At 42.5% G+C, this 17,002-nt stretch overlaps 3 protein-coding genes across 3 annotated transcripts; 2 read left to right on the top strand and 1 right to left on the bottom strand.

Moving 5' to 3' along the window:
• Positions 1–37: 37 nt before the first annotated feature.
• Positions 38–6,183, top strand: atl3 (atlastin 3). The gene is made up of 14 exons (XM_047022226.1): positions 38–195; positions 1,301–1,521; positions 1,790–1,927; positions 2,062–2,166; positions 2,296–2,346; positions 2,638–2,694; positions 2,897–2,989; positions 3,190–3,328; positions 3,439–3,566; positions 3,644–3,700; positions 3,881–3,952; positions 4,080–4,271; positions 4,410–4,649; positions 4,825–6,183. Exons 2-14 carry the CDS (start codon positions 1,318–1,320, stop codon positions 4,888–4,890), a joined length of 1,542 nt encoding a protein of 513 aa, XP_046878182.1. The 5' UTR covers positions 38–195; positions 1,301–1,317; the 3' UTR covers positions 4,891–6,183.
• Positions 6,184–7,104: 921 nt separating this feature from the next.
• On the top strand, positions 7,105–11,912 carry cfl1 (cofilin 1). The gene is made up of 4 exons (XM_047015754.1): positions 7,105–7,212; positions 10,195–10,505; positions 10,743–10,819; positions 10,936–11,912. Exons 1-4 carry the CDS (start codon positions 7,210–7,212, stop codon positions 11,046–11,048), a joined length of 504 nt encoding a protein of 167 aa, XP_046871710.1. The 5' UTR covers positions 7,105–7,209; the 3' UTR covers positions 11,049–11,912.
• A 441-nt stretch (positions 11,913–12,353) lies between these two features.
• On the bottom strand, positions 12,354–16,758 carry LOC124463824 (serine protease 23). Its single transcript, XM_047015635.1, has 2 exons — positions 16,359–16,758; positions 12,354–14,524 (listed from the first exon to the last, which is right to left on the bottom strand). Exon 2 carries the CDS (start codon positions 14,505–14,507, stop codon positions 13,338–13,340), a length of 1,170 nt encoding a protein of 389 aa, XP_046871591.1. The 5' UTR covers positions 14,508–14,524; positions 16,359–16,758; the 3' UTR covers positions 12,354–13,337.
• Positions 16,759–17,002: the final 244 nt, after the last annotated feature.

Here is a 17,002-nt window from a genome sequence, read left to right as displayed (position 1 = left end):
GGTGCACCTTGGACGATGTAGTTTCTTTTCCTTCACGAAATCAGGTTTGCATTTTCCGTACACTACAAAACACAAAGACGGAACTGTCTAGCAACGCAGTTGGAAAAGTTTTCTAGCTTGTTGTGTTTAAGCAAGCTTTTCACTGTACTTCTGGCAAGCACGCCTGCTGCTGTGAATTATTTCGCTATAGCAAAGGTAGGCTAAACCCAACATAAATGTATATTGACTACTGTAGCTAGGCTAGCTAGTTAAATAATTAACAAACATGTAGTAATTTGAAACTGTGAGAATATTCCTTACTGCTCTAGAACAGTAGCGTTACTGTAGTTAAGAGCTTGACATGATGATGTGCAACTAGCTAACTATGCCTGGCTATGTCACAACTAGTCTAGTAGTAGTCGTCAACATGTTGTTGGTTAGCCAACTAGGTACCACCAGGACAACCAGCTAGCTACTAGTACTAAGCCAGCTAGCTAGTAGGTATGAATGACGTTTGTTAGCTACTGTAATAGCTACAACCAGTGTTTGTATAAGCTATGTAAGTCTTAGCAATAGCATAGCTATTATCTTGCGTTGTGTTTTGTGTAATGTCGCTACGTCCGATTTAGTATATGCACCCTTCATGTGCTTACTGAATGGTGAAAATAAGAAGTGTTGCCTAATTATTCCATACGTTACGCCACACGTCCCCGCCTGTTTTGATACACAGCAGAGATATTTGTGGCATGTCACTTGTTGAGAATGATTCAGAGTACCACACCTTTAAAGCTCATCGTTAGCTGCGGGCTGTAGTGCTATTCATTAGACAAGAAAAAATGAGTTATAGATCTAAATTCTGGATTTTGCAGGTTTGTTAGACAGATTTTCTTTCCGTTTTGCTCATCATGGCCCAGGGTAAGGGCAGCTCTGTGCATCATGCCAGCAACAATGAAACCTATTGAGATAGTCGAAGGGTGGATGATGTGGAGCATGCAGTAGCCTGCAGCTCGGTTGACGCAGCATCACGACGCAGCAACTAGTCAGGCTGGTCGGCTCTTCACAGAACTCAACACTCTCCTGACTTCTGACTCCTGAATAATTACTGTATGCTGTATCACTTCAAGGACATTTCAAAGATGCTTTTGTTGGTAAAAAATGGTGCTTTCATAGACTTCAGTAGGACTTCCACGACTTGCTGAAAAAAAGCAACTTCGACTTTTGCTTCTCTTATGAGGAGCTTTGAACTGCATTCAAATAAGTTGACAAACGTATGTCCCTAAACTTAGTGCATGTCTAACTGGTCATATATTGTCACTCACAGGGACTGTTACTTGAATTATGGGAAGTGAGCCAGGCCCAGTTCAAATTGTGTCTGTGAGCAAGGAGGACCACTCATTTACTTTGGACACAAAGGCTCTTGAGCGTATACTGCTGGCACCTGAGGTCCGAGACAAGGATGTGGTGGTGCTCTCAGTAGCTGGAGCATTCCGGAAAGGAAAGAGCTTTATTCTGGACTTCATGCTCCGTTACTTGCACAGGAAGGTCAGTTCCTATGTAAACCAACCCCACACACATTCCCTGTTTGTTTCCTTGTTTGTTTGTTTTAAATCTACATTTACCCATTTTTCATGTTGCTCTGGATGTTTCTATGACCTTATGTAAAGGCGGTTGTTGTACAGAAAATATATATACTTTTAACATTGTGGTGTACCAAATAGCAATTCCACACTGTCTGCCAAGATAGCAGAGGCGTTGTCTAGCTGCTATTCAGTAAGATACCTCTAATATCCCTTTGTTTGAATTAACTCAGGATCAAGGTGTGGACTGGCTGGGTAAGGACAATGAGCCCTTAATAGGCTTTTCTTGGAGGGGGGGCTCCGAGCCAGAGACAACAGGCATCCTGTTGTGGAGTGAGGTCTTCCTGGTAGAGAAGAATGATGGGACACAGGTAGTGACAATGGGGGAGTTCTAACCCCCTACATAATTCCTGCACCCCCTCCACATTTAGATTTCCATTATTTAATTGAATCGTGTCTGCCTGGTGCCAGGTCATATTCATGTTGTTTTTGTTTTCCCCTGTAGGTGGCAGTAGTACTGATGGACACCCAGGGAGCTTTTGACAGCCAGTCCACTGTGAAGGACTGTGCCACCATCTTTGCCCTCAGTACCATGACCAGCTCTATACAGGTGATGTGCTTTGGTGGCATATGTGGATGTCCTGTTTCCCCCTTAGTAAATAAATCCTACTACAGTAGTAGGTAGTAAATCAACTTGCTATTGTTCTTATAGAAGATTGTTTGAATATCCCCCTTGCAGATCTACAATCTCTCACAGAATATCCAGGAAGATGACCTGCAGCAGCTTCAGGTTGGTTCTCCTCAGCAACAGTGTTTTTATTTTATTTTTTACAGAAGATTATAGCCTTAAAACCCCTGCCTCCATGAAACCAGAGATACATTTAATTACCAGGGGCTTAAGAACAGGTATTTCAGGTTTAGGTATTCAATTGTATAATGACATTTCCAAATAAAAATAACCCTGTCTTAAAGGATTGCCTATCAACAATGTCAGTTTAAAATCCATGCAACCTCATTCATTTTGACGTTTTTGATAACATGTATCCTAATGACAGATGTCCTCTATACGGTCTCCCTACAGCTGTTTACAGAATATGGTCGTCTTGCTATGGATGAAATTTTCTTGAAGCCTTTTCAGGTATAATAACTTCAAACATAATAATGTAAGAGTGTAATTATGTGACATAATTTATCACACAGATATCACACATTTCCTTTACCGTATTAGCCTATATCTGCCAGCTTCAGGGTTTTACCTGAAGCTTTCCTGTCCTGGTATTAGGTTTGCTTGTAACTTGACTATGAAACTCTATTCACCCATCCTTCCTTTTTCCTCTCAGTCTCTCATGTTCCTAATCAGGGATTGGAGCTTTCCTTATGAATACTCCTATGGGCTGGTGGGGGGAAGTCAGTTTCTAGACAAACGGTTGCAGGTAAGTGCTTATTTGCATCTTTCTACTCTATTAATTTCTACTCTATTAATTACTGACATGCAATAGGGGAAAAATACACAGTTTACATCAGAATCAGAATTCGGTTTATTTGCCATGTATGTTACACAAACACAAAATTGACTGTGGCGTCTCCTACAACCCGTGTATGTTCACGTCAATATCATGATATTGTTTGAAAGGTGAAAGAGAGCCAGCATAAGGAGCTGCAGACGGTGAGAGAGCACATCCACTCCTGCTTCACCTCCATTTCCTGTTTCCTCCTTCCGCACCCTGGGCTAAAGGTGGCCACCAGCCCTTCTTTCAAAGGACAGCTTAGTGGTATGACCAATCACTCGTTCATCCCTTCACCTGTCTTGTTTTCTTTGCTTAACCAGCATTGATAATTAACTGGATTGACTTCAGTTTTATGGGACGGTGGTTGGTTTCAGATGTGGCTCCAGAGTTCAAAGATGAGCTGCGTAACCTGATCCCCACCCTACTGCAACCAGACAAACTGGCTGTGAAGGAGATCAATGGAAACAAAGTCACCTGCAGGGGCCTTCTTGAATTTTTCAAGGTGATGTGACGACTGCTGGATGGGGAGTCCCTCTGATTGGGTGTGGGTTGGCTTTGACATGTTATTTTTTTTGGCAGGCATACATCAAGATTTACCAGGGTGAAGACCTGCCTCAGCCAAAGTCAATGCTAGAGGTGCACTGCCTATATTTTATAACATTTGAGCATGACAAACCTCTCCTAGTTTTGTGCATTTGTATTCAATTTTGTTAGATATCAACAGAGGGTTTGGGAGTGTAAGGTTTTGAGATGTATGCACTAAGGAAGAAGCAGGATTGCTGCTGTCATGTTTAATTGTTTAATTTCTCCTATAAGGCAACAGCAGAGGCCAATAACCTGGCCGCTGTGGCAACAGCCAAAGACCAATACTACAAGAACATGGAGAAGGTGAGATTGGTATTCAGCAAACATGACATTGCATCACATGTCAATTTGATCAAAATGAACATGGGGTCTCCCTGTACTGTCTAGCCCTCACAGTATTCATTTCTCCGTTCTATTTCTTACCCCACAGGTTTGTGGAGGCGATCTTCCCTACGTGTCTCCGGACACACTGGAGGACAAGCACAGATTCAACCTCCAGGAGTCCCTTCATATCTTCTCCTCCACCAAGAAGATGGGAGGGAAGGCATACTGTGACCAATACCAGGGTCAGCTGCAGGCTGAGATATTGGATCTCTGGAAGGCTTTCAGCAAGCACAACCAGGTAAAAGTCTGTCCCACAAAACCTACTTATTTCAAATGGCAACACTTTGACCATGAGATAATGGAACAAAAAGTTTTTTATATTTTTTGTTGATAGAACCGTTTATTAATATGATTTTCTTTTATTTCTCTTTAAAAGTCAAAGAATATCTTCAGTGCATTCCGGACCCCTGCTGTGCTGTTTGTCCTAGTATGCATCCTGTACGTGCTGTCAGGGCTGTTGCTCTTCATTGGCCTGGGTACTGTAGCTTTTGCATGTGACTGTGTGTTGGGTGTGGCCATGATTGCCATGCTGGCCTGGGCCTTCATCCGCTACTCTGGCCAATACCACGGTGTAGGAGGAACCATTGACCAGGCTGCAGAGGTCTTATTGGACAAGGTGAGATGAACAAACTCATGGAGCTGAAATAAATATGGCCAAGATGGTGCCTTTTTAATATTTAAACATAAAAGACTTGCCAACTATGGTACTTGATAGCTTTTTTCTTATTTGTGCTAGTTTATGTATGGGAAATGTCAATAGAATAAACTGGTACCTTTCCTCTCTCACTCAGGCTACTGTGGTGCTGAACAAGACAAGAGGAACGAGAGCTCTAGCACAAACGAAGAAATCCAGCTAAACATTCTGCACTAAAGCCTTACCATCCCACCCCATGGCAAAAGAATACAGAACTAAGTGTAACAGCACCACTTTACAATAGTCTGTTTTGATGCAGATTTACCAGCATCTTTCCATGATATGCACAATTTTACATCATATCGGGAGTGAGGGGCGTCACTTTGTAGCTTCAGATTAAAAACATAATTTTTCAAAGATTATTCAGGTATCTGGGGCAAGGTACATTGTCCCAGGAGGATATTTGTTCCTTTGCTATTGACACTAACACTGCCATTCGTGAACACTCCTTTCACAAGTCTTCCAAGACAACCCAAGGATGTTTACTTTGAAACACCAGACACAAGCAAAGTATTGTTTTTATACGTTATGCTAATTTGAGTCATATACTATATATTGTGTTGATGACCAGTTCAGAGGCTTGCCAGAGTATATCATGGTAGGCTTCAGCAGTGTATCTTGCTGGCTTAATGCGATATACCATTCAATGCAACATTGTTTCTTGACTTTGGCTATAGATATCCCATTCTGTGGCCTTATGCACATTCCATCGTATTTGAAACTTTGCTATAGCCCCTTTTGTTTACCTTAACTGGATTGCATTCATTTTTATCCAACTTGCACTTTAAAGTGAACTGTTAAAAGATCTTACAGTCCAGGCAACACAATTGTATCTCTCTTCCTAATAATTTTAGTTTTACAATCTCCCTTAAGAGACACATTCCATAATGACACCTTTTAAAAGGTTACATTCTTTTGCTGCTTGAAACCCAACAAAGATGGTTTACTGTCTCTGAATTTTTAACATATTACTCAACTCATTAGGACATCCATCTGAGTCAAGTTGAGAAGAGAAACATCATAAGGTAAAAGGTTATGTGACATTATGCAATAAAGACAAACTACTAATTGGGCATTCCTTGTACAGTAAGATGCTTGGTGTCCTATCAGCCAAAGAGTTCATCTTTAGTAAAAGTTACAGACAGTTCTTTGAGCACATTTAATTCAAATGTAATTCTCTTGACATCCCTCTTTGACATTCCATATATTTTGCGTCATATTATTAAGGAACCTTTAAATATTATGTGCATAAAAAAGTCTGCAGCAATTACTATGGCGCGCCTTTTTCTGTGCTGTTACATTTTAAACTATTAGGCCAGAAATGAAATATTAGTTGCATGACGTTAATGTGGTTACTGGTATGTTTATCATCATATGCACTATTGTGTCTCGTGGTCTAAAGAAATGCTATTTTTTAAACAAATAAATTGAGCTTGACGTAAATAGCCTAAAGCATTCTTGCATTTTTGGAAGTATTTGTTTACGATGTAGTGTTGCTTTGTTTTATTTATAATGTGTAGTATAGATGACACTAAATGCAAGCATGTAACTTAATGGCAGTATTTTAGTCGCACATTAGTGCTGTCGTCATTTAAATAAAATATGATTTACTGATAACATCCATCCACTTAAACAGTGTTATGAGCTAGACCTACATGATGAGCGCTCTGTAAACCAAGTTGTAAATGAAGGAAAGAGTAGATGTCATTCATTCTCTGGTTGCTTAAGGCCCTTCCTTCTTTCTTAACCCTCCTCTTTTCCCCCTTTCTCTGCTGCATAATGCTGCTCTCAGCCACAGCGTAGTGAAATCTGCTGTAGCGAAAATCATGTCCTTGTTTCCTTATATGGTGATCGGCGTCGCGGGCCGCTTTGGTGAACCAAGGCGCGTGCACCGTAGCCGCCACCATTCGCTTCCATATTTGGAAGTGAGTTCAACAAACCTTGTTGAGAGGGTGGGGTATAACTGAGTGAGAAGAAGAGCATAGAGATTCTCTCAAATAACGTCTTTGCTCCTAGTCAGTGAAATACCGGTAAAGACAATAGCTGTAACTGTAAAAAGGTTCTGCTGCATCTATGCAACAATGTTACAAAATTATGCGTTTACGTTTATTTTCAGTTCTGTTTTATTTTTTACTTGGTTTACTGAAATACCTATGATCAATTAAGGTATACGGCACGTCCCTCCTCCAAGACAAATACCATCAGCATTTCAGTAAAATTGTGTAACGACGAGAGACAACAGTCTATTTCCTATGATACTACAAATATTTGTGCTGATATAAATTAAAAAATAAGAACATCTGTTCCCACAATGCTTTACGTCGAATCTCATGACTACAGTTTCCTGGGGATGCTCGTGCCCCCGCCCATGGCGCGCGCCTTAGTGCGCGTTCACGTAGAGTATCAAGTGTGTGCGAGACAGACTGTGCATCACATCCCATTCAATTTCTAACCAGACGCCGACCTATTCAGAGAGACAGCCATGGTACGTTTACATTTAACAATTAGCCTGTGACATTACGTTGCTAAGACCGTATCCTTGAAATGTGTTCTTATCGTGTTAACAATGTGATTTGACTCGTTTCATAATTTTGACTAATTTCGTAGACGGCACTTCGCCAAGCGTTGGCTTGCAGTATTGAACCTGCACTCCACTGCCTCAAATTATTGATATGTGTGTGGATCATTCATTCAACGGTTCTTAATCGAAAGCCGATTTGGTTTAGATGTTCGTTACTCTTTCCTTCGTTTCAAAAACTCAAGTTTGGTTCTTGTCTATTAATGGAAGAAAAACGTCAAGAACGACCTCAAAAACAACTGGCGCCATTTCCTTCCTCACCCATTTTCCGGCGTCACCAAGGCCTTGTGCCAATAGTGCACTCTTTAACTCGCTCAACACCGGCTGGGTGCTAGCTTTTACTAGCTGTGTGTTATCGATTTCGTCATTAGCAGGCGAAGTTCACTGCATTGATTCCCCCCCCCACTCCCACCTTCGAATGTGCTTCCAGATATCTGTGGATTTGTTTTACCCTGCTTCTACTTGTATGCATAGCTGACATGAAAGGAGAGGTACATTGCATTACAGCCAGCCAGCTAATTTCCACCTCCTTTGTTGTCTCTCCGCCGTACAGTGCGTACGCACTACAAGCCCAATAAATAAATAGCCAGCAAAACGCAGGTGCCCTACCAGTAGACTTACTATATCCATTTGATTGGATTGTACTTCACTTGTGAAACGTTGGGTCAGGAAAATTTGACTGGTATTTTTCCTGGACACCATTTTGCCTTATATAGAGCTAACATTGGTTGTGCACATGTGCGGGTGCTGCATCCATGGCCCCACCCTGGATTTTGGTGCAAAGAGCGTTTTCTGGTACTCAGAGCTGTTCCGTCGATTTCTCACGGACATACGCAACATCTTTAGTAGTGGACATGAATTAGTCGAATGTAAAGATATTTTGGAGCGTGTTTATTGTTGGTCATCCCGTTTGCTATCTAGATGTCATGATGTCGCCCAAGATTAAGTTAGCTAGTTAGCACTAGCCTACGGGCCCGGCCTTTGTCATGCTGTCGTGCCGCCCGCCGTCTTCCTGGCTCGTCTTGCAAGCCATCCCTTCTACGCATCAACTAGAACTAGCCAGCTGTGTCCCGTAACGAAACTAACGAGATGGCGTTTGATTACAGTTGGATGTATTGACTCCCCTTATCAGTTAAATGTTCAGGGTGAGGGATCGTTAACACAGCTTGCCGACAAACGTCACCACCTTAACTTTGGGCGATAATGTTTCAAGTTGGTTTCGTTTACTACAATACACACACAGTCTGATGTATCATCTTGTGTAAATGTTGGGGGTCCATAGATGGCCATTGATTATCCTGAACTACTATTTGAACCATGACATTTTGCCTGGGATTCAATTGCAGGAAGAAAGGAATCTCTGTTGCTCAGATGCAGTCTGCACAGAGCGACCAAAGCTTTAGTCTTCATTGACAGCTAGATATTTACCCATTACGTTTCTCCTGTTGGGGTTCTCTGTGATGTGACCAGATTTGTGGAATGTCTGAAGATTCCAAGCAACATTCGATTGGTTTATTAGCTGGCTTTGTTTAGTCCAGGCCTATAAGCCAAAGCTCTGTAGGTTGGCCCTAAATAATTGTGACCATTTAACTAAAAAATTGCTCAGAAAATGGACATTCCCCTATACCAACTGACGTTATGAGTCTCAGCTATGTTGGTAGAGGATGTTGAAAATCCTGATTCTTTAGGCACAGCATGGTTATCCAGAATGAAATGCCATAACAGGCACTCACTCAACCTCATCCTCAATCCACACGCCCACAACAAATATGCCCACACCCTTCTCACACAAGTTGCTTCAAAGTGGGTCAATTCTAAGCAACACTTGTGTGAAGCAACTGAGGCGAGTAAATAAGCAGTTTTCTTATTTACTTTTCTAGTTTGTACTGGCATCCCTCAGCTTTTGCTAGAGGGTTGGCTTTACTGAAAATAAGTCTCTACCTGATGTCCCCTTCAGCTCATTAAGACATTGGCAACCTATTAGAAAGGGGCGTGTTTCTGCAAGCCACACAGACATGGGAACATCCTCCGCCTGTCTCAAGGATGATGTGATTTGAATTGCCAAGTGCTTTAACTGAAATCAGAAGACTTGACTTGCGTTTATGGGGATGTTGTGACTCAGGGTTGTGGCCTGTTTTCATTTCGACAGAGGATCCTTTGTCTGTGACAGAACCCTGCTTTCTGAGGCTTCCTTCCTGTCTCCTCCCTATGGTCTTGTCCCACAGCTACGTGGCAGAGCAGTTCACGTGCTATACTCATCTGCTGCAATCTACCCTTGGGGACAAAGTACCTGTCCATACTCATTTACAGTATTTTATTTTTTTTGTCCATGTAACAGGTCTCCATACCTGCCATACTGAGAGGCTTGGGTGACACCTGTTACTTAAGCATGTCAGGCTGTGGAAGCCTTCCTAGTTGACCTTTGGCATACAAATGGTTGTAATTACTTAATTCCTACTTGCTGCTTTGTTTCTCCTTACCCTTATTGAGTTATGTAGTTTAAAGTTGATGGTGTGAATTCCAATCAGCTTGTCGATTGACACTCCTGCTGAGTCATTCACCTCCTGCTTTAACTGATTACTGTCAGAGATGGTGGTCCATTCCCTGCCCCCCCCCCCCCCCCCCCCCTTTCACATTTATGACTGCTAGATATTGTGCAGCAAACCTCTGCTACCTTCCTGTCGATTCCCTTTATCAGCTGACCTTGTCGAGTGCATTCCTGAAGTGATAAGTCAGACGGGTCTGTCGGGTCTTCCAATTTCTTGTCAGTGTTCTGTCCTGCCACACTTGTCTGGTTCTTGGCTACGCCTGCAGCATAGACTCCCCCCCCCCCCCCCCAATTGGCTGCTTTATTTAGTATTTTAACTTATCTGTTCCTTTTGACTCCAGGCTTCTGGGGTGACAGTCACAGATGAGGTGGTCGAGGTCTTCAACGACATGAAGGTGCGCAAGGCCCAGGCCAACGAGGAAGAGAAGAAGAAGAGGAAGAAGGCTGTGCTGTTCTGTCTGAGCCCCGACAAGAAGAACATCATCCTAGAGGCCGGCCGGGAGATCCTGCAGGGCCAGGTGGGCGACACAGTTGACGACCCCTACCTGCACTTTGTAAAGATGCTGCCCGCCGACGACTGCCGCTACGCTCTCTATGACGCAACTTATGAGACCAAGGAGACCAAGAAAGAGGATCTGGTCTTCATATTCTGGTGAGTGTGGGGGGTCGGGTCTTGGGGTACACGACAAAGAACATCATGGCAGTTTGATTACATTAAAGGACTGAATTGGTTGTGAAGTACACATTGAGTAGACTAGTCAAATGCCCTGAATCATAATTCTGTATTGTGCAAGGTATGCATGAAGTTCACTTGTAACATTTGGTTATCACTTGCAGCTCTTGTCATTAGTATTTGGGCTGAACTCTTGTTTGCCTCCTCTCCCCACAGGGCCCCAGAGAATGCCCCTCTAAAGAGTAAGATGATCTACGCCAGTTCAAAGGATGCCATTAAGAAGAAGTTTACAGGTGAGTGGCCCCTCCAGTTCGTTGGATCGCTTGAACTCTTGTATAAAACACCAATAAACAAAGGTGACTAAGCTGTGACTTGAAAAACAAAGCATTGTATTTTTGTCTCCCATCAGGTATCAAGCATGAGTGGCAAGTGAATGGCTTGGAGGACATCAAGGACCGACGCACTCTTGCAGACAAGCTCGGAGGCTCATCTGTAGTCACCCTTGAAGGAAGCCCACTATAAATCTAGCTCCAGGCTTCATTAGAGGCCTACCAGACACATCTGAGGGGATTGGTTGTTCATTCCAGTATGGTGTGGAGGAGGGCAATGCAGGACCAGGATAATTGTGGGACTGTTGGGGTGGGATATTGTGGGTGGGGGGTTGGAAAGTGACAGTTTTCAAATTCCAAAACCGTAGACTGTCCTTCCACTTCAAAACATAATGAACATGAACAAAAAAAAACACACAAAGGAGAAAAAGAAAAAAAAACAATTGTAAAAAAGAAAAAGAATTGATGAAGGATGATGATAATCAAACACACAAAATGTAAATGTTTGAAGACAGGGTCTTGTTCTTTCTGGGTTTGAATGAAGATTTGAATGAAGATCCATATTAATGAAGAATGCAGACAAAGGAACAGACAGCTGTTACAATTCCAACTCCAACTATTGAATCCTGAAAGATACTGTCTTTTAATTATTCAAATCCCTTATTGTTTTTGCTTGCCAAACTTCTAGTACAGTTTTCTAAGTGTGTGTCGTTGAGACTAGGTGAAGTACAAAAAACAATTAACTGATTGCACAAGGTATGTCACAACCTTCTCTGGGGGAACACTGTTGCTTTTTAAAATTTATTTTGTCGAACATGAAAATTCCAAAAGTGAAGTGATTCCAGTTTTTTTATTTTGAGTTACAAGAAAACCATGGCATTGATGTAGTAATTGAACACATTCCTTATTTGTTAAACAGGATCCAGTGGGTTAGAAGTCTAAAGCGGGGGTCTGGAAGTCAGATGGGGAGCGATGTATTTGAACAGAGCTTGGACTGATATTGAATGGTGGATGTTTTGTATCGTCTCCTTATCTCTAATAAAAAGGCACTAAACTACTGACTTGTTTGTTCTATTTTCTGTTTTGTTGAAATATATTGAAATGTAACAAGTTGTCACGCGGGTTGATTAAATGGCTGTCTTGTTTTGGCAACTTAAATGTGTGAATTGATAGACCTGCAGCCTCAACAGGTAATTTTCACAGTTTTTCTACTAAATAGGCATATAAAATCATCTAGAAAAGCAGTTTAGGGGTGTACTTGTTGCTAATTAGGGACTAAACTGACATACACCTATGACCTTTAAAGCATGTTTCAAAACTTTGAACAATTGTCAATTTGTGAGCAGTGATACTTTAATTTTTATTAAACTGTCACATTCCATTTGAGGGCTCACGTTTAAATGCCTGTTTTATTCAAGACATTTTGACCACAGGGGGGCGCCCCATGTTCACATCAGACTGGATACCATTCACAATAGACAATTGTTTCAACACCATCAATGTTATAGAACTTAGTTTATTAAAATAGAAGTATTTACCAAAAATAAAATTATCAACAATCTGATATCCCTCCAATCTGCAAAAAAGTGTAATAAAAAGTACTCAGTACACATACTGAGTGTCACTCAAAACTCCAGATAACCATTTTGCCGTTTCTTTCTCCATCCATCAACTTGTTCACACATCCATCCATTTATTCATCAATTCATGTCATTAAAATACATCTTATCTTTTTGCAACCTACTGACATGATGCTGTATCAAGACTTGTGTTAGTATGCTGTGCACACTGTTAGTGGTATTTTGTAGGTATATCTTTGAGGGGGACCATTGGGTGACAGATGAGTTATTATTTTACTGGTGACCTTCAACACATTCAACATCACATACAGAAACCTGCCCTCCCTCCCCATATCTGATTGTATATTAAACTCTACAACCAAGTATGTTATTCCAAGAGCTTGAAGATAATGCTGCTGTGTTATTACATCATAGAAGAGTCCTAAACTGATACGTCCACAGTTAGTCTCTAATGCTACAGGAGTCACACAGAGCAAATGTAAAAGATGTATCAGTGTGTTTCAACTTGTGAAAGAGATTTAATATGGTGGAAACTCTGACTCAGTGTTCTAAGTCTGACCGTGAGGAAAAGTGCATAAAAGGCTGCTGCGATGACTCGTCTGTTGGCAGACGTGTGAAAGGACACTGTCACTGTGACTAGTTCATCTGAGACAGAAATACTTTAAGGAACGAAATCAGATCCAGAAGGAACATTCTTGAATTTTCAGGACAAGAAGCAACAGTTTTCTTACATAGTATTTTAGATTTTAAATCTTAATTAGGATTAAATCCATTTTCAATTGTGTCCTTTGTTAAAGTAAAAAGGAAGCCTGTTCTCTTCCTCATGTTTCCTTTGTGCTTATTTTAATTACTTTCATCAGCGTCTTCAAAGCCTTCATCCTGTTTTAGTCCAGCCATCTCTCTCAGTTTTGACTACAGTTCATGCGGTTCCCATGCACCCAGTAGCAAATCTGGGCAAATTTAAGAGGGGTGAAGCGCACAGCCACATTGTAGTCTCGATTCTCTCCATCTATCTCCAGCCACTGGTGTCCAGAAAAGATGCCGATCACCTTTCTCTCCCAGCGCTCCAGGGCGTTGTCCCACACACGGCCGTACACCCCAGAGCCACTGGCCCCTGGCCGGGCGTCACAGTGCTGGTAGATCAGGTCGTTGGACTCATCCTCCACAGGGCAGAAGCGATAGACCAGCTCCCCAGGCCTGTCACTGTCGAAGCCAGAGAAGTGGATACGCTTCCCGGCGAGGTCCTCCAAGGAGGGAGCCACGGAGAGTCGCATGAAAGGCCGGCGGTGGGGCCAGCGTAGTTCCAGCAGGGCATAGTCGAAATCCATGCTGACCTCCTGGGGACCCTGGATCCAGCCCTTAGGAACACGGGTGCGCTTGACATGGACCCAGCGCACCAGGGGCTTTTTGATGGGGGTCTGGCCTCCAGGCTTGGTGCCGTTGATGGAGGGAGGGGTCAGAAAGCCTACTCTCAGTTTACGGGCCCCTTTGACATAATCCATCCCATCGTGCACACAGTGAGCAGCTGTGAGGACGTGACGCTGGGACACAAGGACTCCAGTGCAGCCGGTGGAGATCCTGACCGCTGTTGAGAATGGGTAGTCCAACAGGAAGTGGTCACCACGGATGTTAAAACGGCCATCTGCCCCATAGATCTGCCTCCTTTGACGTGTGTGTTTAACAAGAATTCTCCGTCCTCTCCTGGGAGGAGGCTGGACAGGGCTGACAGGACCCTCAGACTCCTCCTCCTCCTCCACATCCACAGCAGTGAGGGTGCGGGAACCGTCGGCATACAACGTCTCAAATGCCAGTTTCTCCGTGAGGTGCTCTCTGTCACTGTCCTGTTCGCCCTTGTGGAAGCAGCTGGCATTGCAGTGGGTGGTGAAGTCCAATTGAGTATGAGCACTGAAGCGTGATCGGGTCAGAGGCATAGGGGCATGGGGCACCAGAGAGGGGAGGTGGACATGGTGCTGATGAGGGGGGGGGCGGGATGACAGCAAGAGGGGCAGGAGGAGCCACAGGACCAGGACTGAGAGTGAGAGACGAGGGCTACAGTTTTCATGTGGTGTCATAGTTGTGTCGGACAACACTAAAACAAGAAAATGAAAACAATCAAACATACTATTCACAGCAATGCAAAATTCTAAACAAGACTTCCAAGGAAAGTTTGAGATTAATCAAGGCTGTTTGGACTTAGGTTGATCAATGAGGCTTCAAGACAGATCATTACTAATCAAACACAACTGTGGGCTGTATCCATGATTCAAACAATCTATTCAAGTTGTTTTACAAACCTTTGCAAAATACAAATGGTAAAATCTGTCCTGTCTCACAATGAGAGGTGGATTCTGACTCCCCACAGTGTGCAGAGACTGTAGACATGAGATCAGCTCACACAGGCTCATGTTGCAATGCAGGTCTGAATTTCATCTCTTTTAAGAGGGTAACAATGCACCCCTTGTTCCTGTCTATGCTGTGGGTTATACTGAAAATTTGATTTTGAACTGAGCCACAAAAGGCTAACAAGTACTAGAATGTCAACCCTGTGTACTGGGAGCCAAAGTTTACTAAGACTACTGTGTAGAATCAGCAAAACAATGTGTAGCAGTGGACAAAGATCATAAGATAGGTAATTGGATATGCTTTGCATGCCAATATTAGAAGAAAATACATTAAATATATATATTCACATTTGAAACTTGTTGTTGGGGTTGTAGTTGTGGTATGTCTGTGTGTGTGTGTGTGTGTGTGGGGGGGGGGGGGGGGGGGGTGACAAGAAGGAAAGTGAGCAGTATACTGCCACTGCTCTCTGCAGAGCAATTGATGTCTCCAATCTTATTTATGATTGCACTTTGAGGCAAGGCTGAGTCTTCCATCAAACATTACCAACTTTCCAGAATGTGTGTGTGTGTGTTCCACAGGTTTACAGCAACCGGGGGAAACCAAATAGGCCTTAGAAGACTATGGACCCTCAGGCTCTAGTGGCAAAGCAGAGAGCAGGTGTTTGAAAGCCAAAGGAGACAAGTTGAGGCATGGAGCAGCATAGAGAGGCTTCTCCTTATAACGAGCAGGAGTGAGGTGGAGTAGTTACCTCAGAAAGACACCACTACCCTATATTAACATGACATGACAAAGATGATACATTTACTCAAAAGTGTTTGGGTCCTTATGGATTATTTAGTGACTCTATGTTCATGGTTAACTGAAGGTTAGCAGTCAGAACAACTCCCCAAACACCCCCATCCACGCCACCGTGATCTGAGTGACTGATCTAACCTATCAGACATCAATGTAACAGAAGATAACTAATATTAAATGTGATCCTCTGCACCCATGTTCACAGTTAAATACTATTCTAAACAATTATTGACTTGTATTTGACATGACATTTCGAAATAGGCTTTTTTTTTTTACATCACACCTCTGTCAATGCATAAAAATGGCACTGCATGATGTGAATGTAGATTACGTTTTTTATTTTATTTTCTGGGAAACAACCAGAATCCCTAGCCCTAACCGCATTCCAGCATTAGGCTTTGTCCTCCACTTGGTGTTTGGTTGTTGTTCTCTTTGTAATCAGTGGATGCAGCAGTAGTTTGTGCCTCAGTCCTTGTTAGAAGAGCCAATGGTCAATATTTACCTTGCCCTGTCACTTTTGTGATGCAAAAACATTCCTAATGTGGGAAACCAAATACTTGGTGTTGGGGAAAGGTCTGTTGGAGAACGTTATTTCAAGACTAAACTCATGGGGTACATCCTAAATCAAATTTGAGGTTAGTGGCATACATCTGGTGTTAAAAAAATCCTATGTTAATCCGTTTTTTTATGTTTGCCATTCACAGGGGTATAGGTATAGCCTTCAGCATGTAATCACTGTTCAAAATAAGAACCATATTGAAAATCATTTCAGGATAAAAGTTTACCTCCAAGATAAAAACAGCTTAACGGAACCAGTCTTCAAATCCCGTACACATCCTCACAGCCTTCAAAGAGACTGTGTTTTTTGAGGTCCCAGTTTTTCCTCATCTCGTGCGTGACAGACAGGTATCTCTTTGATGCGTCCAGCGGAGGGGGTCTTTCACTTCTATAACGTGCTTGTTAATATACTTGTCCAATAAAGTTAAGGGACGATGCTAGTCCCGCAGGCTCTTACACTACTGTCTATTCGTAATGAATGTGACTTTCCTTCTGTGAAGGTCGCCAGGCTGCTCAGTTCTCAAAACCGACAAAATAAGTGCAAATGTAACTGAAAAGAAATGTTGATGCGCCCTCCCTCAAGGTCCTAGCGCCTCCGTTTGACAAAAAAATGTAGCGTGTCTGAACTGGGCAAACGTACTAAATAGAAGATAGGAGGAGGACGAAAACTTTCAACAAGATCCTCAGGTTATGATGTGGCATCACGTAAAATTAGGTCCATCGATTGCTGGTTTGAATTTGTTACTTTCTTTTCAATGCCTCAAGTTTCAGTAGGCTGTCACAAAGCCTTTTGATTGAGCCAGGAGTTGCAATTTGTTTATCAGAACATCACTTCAAGAACACTTCCTTAAAAAATACAGATGAGTATAAA

This window comes from Hypomesus transpacificus, chromosome 1 (assembly GCF_021917145.1).
Source record: "Hypomesus transpacificus isolate Combined female chromosome 1, fHypTra1, whole genome shotgun sequence".
NCBI lineage: Eukaryota > Metazoa > Chordata > Actinopteri > Osmeriformes > Osmeridae > Hypomesus > Hypomesus transpacificus.
Note: the sequence above shows the minus strand (reverse complement) of the source record. Positions and strands in the feature narration are given on the sequence as shown.

Excerpts from the sequence above, each read along its gene's own strand:
- cfl1 (XM_047015754.1), top strand. Across the intron at positions 10,506-10,742 it reads GATCTGGTCTTCATATTCTG|GGCCCCAGAGAATGCCCCTC; the intron begins GTGAGTGTGGGG and ends CTCTCCCCACAG. Across the intron at positions 10,820-10,935 it reads CATTAAGAAGAAGTTTACAG|GTATCAAGCATGAGTGGCAA; the intron begins GTGAGTGGCCCC and ends GTCTCCCATCAG.
- LOC124463824 (XM_047015635.1), bottom strand. The coding sequence starts at position 14,507 with ATGACACCACATGAAAACTGTAGCCCTCGTCTCTCACTCTCAGTCCTG.
- atl3 (XM_047022226.1), top strand. The coding sequence starts at position 1,318 with ATGGGAAGTGAGCCAGGCCCAGTTCAAATTGTGTCTGTGAGCAAGGAG. Across the intron at positions 2,695-2,896 it reads TTTTCTTGAAGCCTTTTCAG|TCTCTCATGTTCCTAATCAG; the intron begins GTATAATAACTT and ends TTTTCCTCTCAG. Across the intron at positions 3,329-3,438 it reads TTTCAAAGGACAGCTTAGTG|ATGTGGCTCCAGAGTTCAAA; the intron begins GTATGACCAATC and ends GGTTGGTTTCAG.